The sequence below is a fragment of the Berghia stephanieae genome, chromosome 2 (genome assembly GCF_034508935.2).
Source record: "Berghia stephanieae isolate SIO BIC M18660-M18661 chromosome 2, UCSD_Bste_1.3, whole genome shotgun sequence".
Classification (NCBI taxonomy): Eukaryota; Metazoa; Mollusca; class Gastropoda; order Nudibranchia; family Aeolidiidae; genus Berghia; species Berghia stephanieae.
In genome coordinates this window covers 20328413-20332249 of record NC_088361.1, presented here as the reverse complement: position 1 = coordinate 20332249, position 3837 = coordinate 20328413, and the positions used below count along the sequence as shown (strand labels likewise).

The window sequence follows — 3837 nt, the reverse complement described above, 5'->3', positions numbered from 1 at the left end:
CCGTACTCTAGAAAAAACACGTATCTAAAAATTTGGCCAGAAAATTCGTCCTTCAAAGATCGATCGATTTATATGACCCTCATCTTGGCAAAAACTCTCAAACCCGAGACCCCGCGGGGTCTTCCTTCAACCCCAGCTTTGAGAGTTTTTGCCAAGATGAGGGTCATTTAAATCGATTGATATTTGAAGGACGAGTTTTCTGGCCAAATTTTTAAATTCGCGTTTGCCCCCAGAGTACGGCAGTTAATTGGTTAAATGGCTTTTTCGATTTTTGAAATAAGCATAGACCTTTATACGACAATGATATGTCAATTTCGATAAACATAGACCCCGTACCACGTGACATTGTGCAACTCTGTGCCACGTGACAGTGTGCACCACACCCTCAATCTTAGAAAGGGAACACAAACATTCGTCAATTTTATTACAAATTTCTCATCTTATTCGTCATGCCTTTTAATGTGATTATCAAGAGTGTTAACAATAAACTACTATCAAGTTATGTGGAATTTCTAGACAAACTGGGTCACTTCTTACAAAATGTATAGTTCTGAAATATTCCATGACGAATATAATAGAGTTTCGATCAAAAATAGCACACATCATTATTTATTATTAGTCCTTCAGAGCCATTGTGACAATGGAGCCAGAGTTTATCCCTGTTTCTATCTCGTGAAACAGACAATACAAATTGCTTGCTATCCTTTGGATACAACGCAAGTCTATCGCAAAGTACTTTCCTCCAAATCTAACAGACTCAACTGTCCATTAACTGCTGGGAGGACAGGGGGGGGGGGGGGGGGGGGATCAGAAAAAATCTCGACTACACCCGGGATCGATCTTGTCCCATTGCATGTGAAGCGAGTACTCTACGAACCATTAGTTACTGTATATAATATTTTATCAATACTGTTGCCCTCTCAAAACGAGGGCAAGAGGACAGACTCGACTTCTGCGTTGTGTGGCTGATGAAGATTTCTAAACCTTTGCCCAACTTACTTATTTTGAGAATATTGGTATTACAACTATTTGAAAGTTTAAAGACCTGGGTACATTTGACCTTTGACTAACGGTCCACACTCAAAATAATTTTATCTCATCTGTTAGGCGATATTACAATTTTTTTCTTCGGACACAGACAAGGCTGTAAACGACCAGGTACTCATTTTACACCCACCTGAGTACGGTGAGAGAATGTGAGTAAAGAGCATTTTCCAATGACTGAACTATGCGCTGAGTGAGGCTCGAACCAAGGACCTTCCTAGACCAAAGCGAGTGTCATACCACGAGACCACATAGCTGATTGTTGTTGACAACCAACGTATAATATTTGATGGATTATCCATATTAGTTCTTGCAATACCAGGACGAACGCAATCTTAAGTTGTCAAGAAACAGTGATTAAAATCAATTCTTAAAATTTAATCGTGCTAAACAATTACAGAAAGAATAATAAATTAGCTTGTGGTCATTTCTCAGTCGTGGTAAATTCGTCATTATTCCACCCCCCCCCCCCCCACTTCCCCATAAATAGTACTGCGTTAGGATAATATCAAGTTTACAATAATAATTTGTGACGTCAGATTATCAAGCGTAAAATTTGACTAAATATTAGATTCTTAAAATAGAAATATCATTCAAGTGTTTTTGAACATGTCTTTTATTCAAAGATGACGAAATCAAAATCGACTGAGGCGCAGAATATACTATTTCTTACACTCTTGCGTTTTGGAATTTGAACTTTGTTCCCAAAGCGCAATCTCGCAGGCTGGTGCAGCGCCTGGGAACACGTCCGAAATTCCAAAAAAAAAAAAACAAGAGTGTAAGAATCGTAATAATAACAATATCATAAAATGAGGAGAGAATTGCGGGGATGAAATATCGATTTAATATCTTATAATAAATCTTAGCGGGTTTGTTGTGATGTATTTCATGTTTTACATTTGGGACAAAACCGGAACCGGAAACAAACCTATGATGGAATCTCATCATAGCATCTTGGATCGCTTCAAATTGATGTCTACGACACTGTCTATGGTGCTGGCTAACACGTCATTCATCAGTGTGACGTCAATGGCACAAGACACGTGGATGTAGAGAAGCTTGGTGGCTGGCTTGGTTTGGAGGAATTGTTCTTTGATGTACTTCAGACTGTGGTCCACGGTGTTGGCGCCTGACGTTGAAATAAATCAATACGATAAATCACATTTTCAGAAAATGATTTTTAAAAAAATTGAGCTTTTATATAGCGCAATATCCACTCTACGTGCTCAAAGCGCTTCACAAGGGGTACCTCGCCAACAGCAATACTTAACATGTAGGACAAGATATGACGCCTGTTAGGCGATATTACAAATTATTTTTTTTTCGGACAGACACAACGGTGTTAACAGCTAGGTCCTCCTTTTACACTTGAGTACGGTGAGAGAATGCGAGTAGAGAGCATTGTCCGAGGATTCAACTATGCGCCGAGCGAAGCTCGAACCCAGAAACTCCCGATCCGAAAGCGAGTGGCATAACACAAGACCACATAGCTGCACAATCAGTATATTAATCACATTTTTAGAAAATCAAATACATAAGTGAAAAAATACATGAGAGATTGTGCACAAATTAACTCTGTCCATACCAGCATTTTTCCCAAAACTTCACACCCACACAACACAAAAATAGATTGATCTTACCCACACAGAAAAGTAACAAGTACATTCTATACGTAATATTGTTCAGCAAAATGAGATCTTCGACACAGTGTCAAGTTTTTATAGCTGTAACAAAATATTTTCGTTCAATTTTATGATGCATAAAATGATAAAATAGTTGGTTGTATCGTAATGAATGTGACAATTTTCCTGTCGTTGGCTAGGAGAGGGTTACTAAACCATGAGAAAATGTGTACAGAAATTCTTATGAAATGAATAAAACCCGAGAAAGTATGTCCAAAGAAACCCTGATAATGTGTACAAACAGGTCCCCTGATAATGTGTACAAATAGGTCCCCTGATAATGTGTACAAATAGGTCTCCTGATAATGTGTACAAATAGGTCTCCTGATAATGTGTACAAATAGGTCTCCTGATAATGTGTACAAATAGGTCCCCTGATAATGTGTACAAATAGGTCTCCTGATAATGTGTACAAATAGGTCTCCTGATAATGTGTACAAATAGGTCTCCTGATAATGTGTACAAATAGGTCCCCTGATAATGTGTACAAATAGGTCTCCTGATAATGTGTACAAATAGCTCTCCTGATAATGTGTACAAATAGGTCTCCTGATAATGTGTACAAATAGGTCCCCTGATAATGTGTACAAATAGGTCTCCTGATAATGTGTACAAATAGGTCCCCTGATAATGTGTACAAATAGGTCCCCAAATGGTGTGTACAAATAGGTCTCCTGATAATGTGTACAAATAGGTCTCCTGATAATGTGTACAAATAGGTCCCCAGATGGTGTGTACAAATAGGTCTCCTGATAATGTGTACAAATAGGTCCCCTGATAATGTGTACAAATAGGTCCCCTGATAATGTGTACAAATAGGTCCCCTGATAATGTGTACAAATAGGTCCCCTGATAATGTGTACAAATAGGTCCCCTGATAATGTGTACAAATAGGTCCCCTGATAATGTGTACAAATAGGTCCCCTGATAATGTGTACAAATAGGTCCCCTGATAATGTGTACAAATAGGTCCCCTGATAATGTGTACAAATAGGTCCCCTGATAATGTGTACAAATAGGTCCCCTGATAATGTGTACAAATAGGTCTCCTGATAATGAGTACAAATAGGTCCTCTGAAAATGTGTACAAATAGGTCCCCTGAAAATGTGT

At 38.4% G+C, this 3837-nt stretch overlaps 1 protein-coding gene across 3 annotated transcripts in view; it reads right to left on the bottom strand.

Moving 5' to 3' along the window:
• Positions 1 to 482: 482 nt before the first annotated feature.
• The window catches only part of LOC144964453 (guanine nucleotide-binding protein G(i) subunit alpha-2-like), a 155767-nt gene continuing 152412 nt past the window's right edge, over positions 483 to 3837 (bottom strand). For 2 of the 3 annotated variants that reach the window (XM_078898730.1, XM_078898729.1), the window contains exon 9: positions 1866 to 2173. In XM_078898730.1, coding sequence (XP_078754856.1) covers positions 1989 to 2173 — 185 coding nt within the window. In that variant the 3' untranslated portion in view covers positions 1866 to 1988. Of the gene's footprint in view, positions 2174 to 3837 lie in introns of all 3 variants that reach the window. The other variant, XM_078898731.1, reaches the window with a different exon arrangement.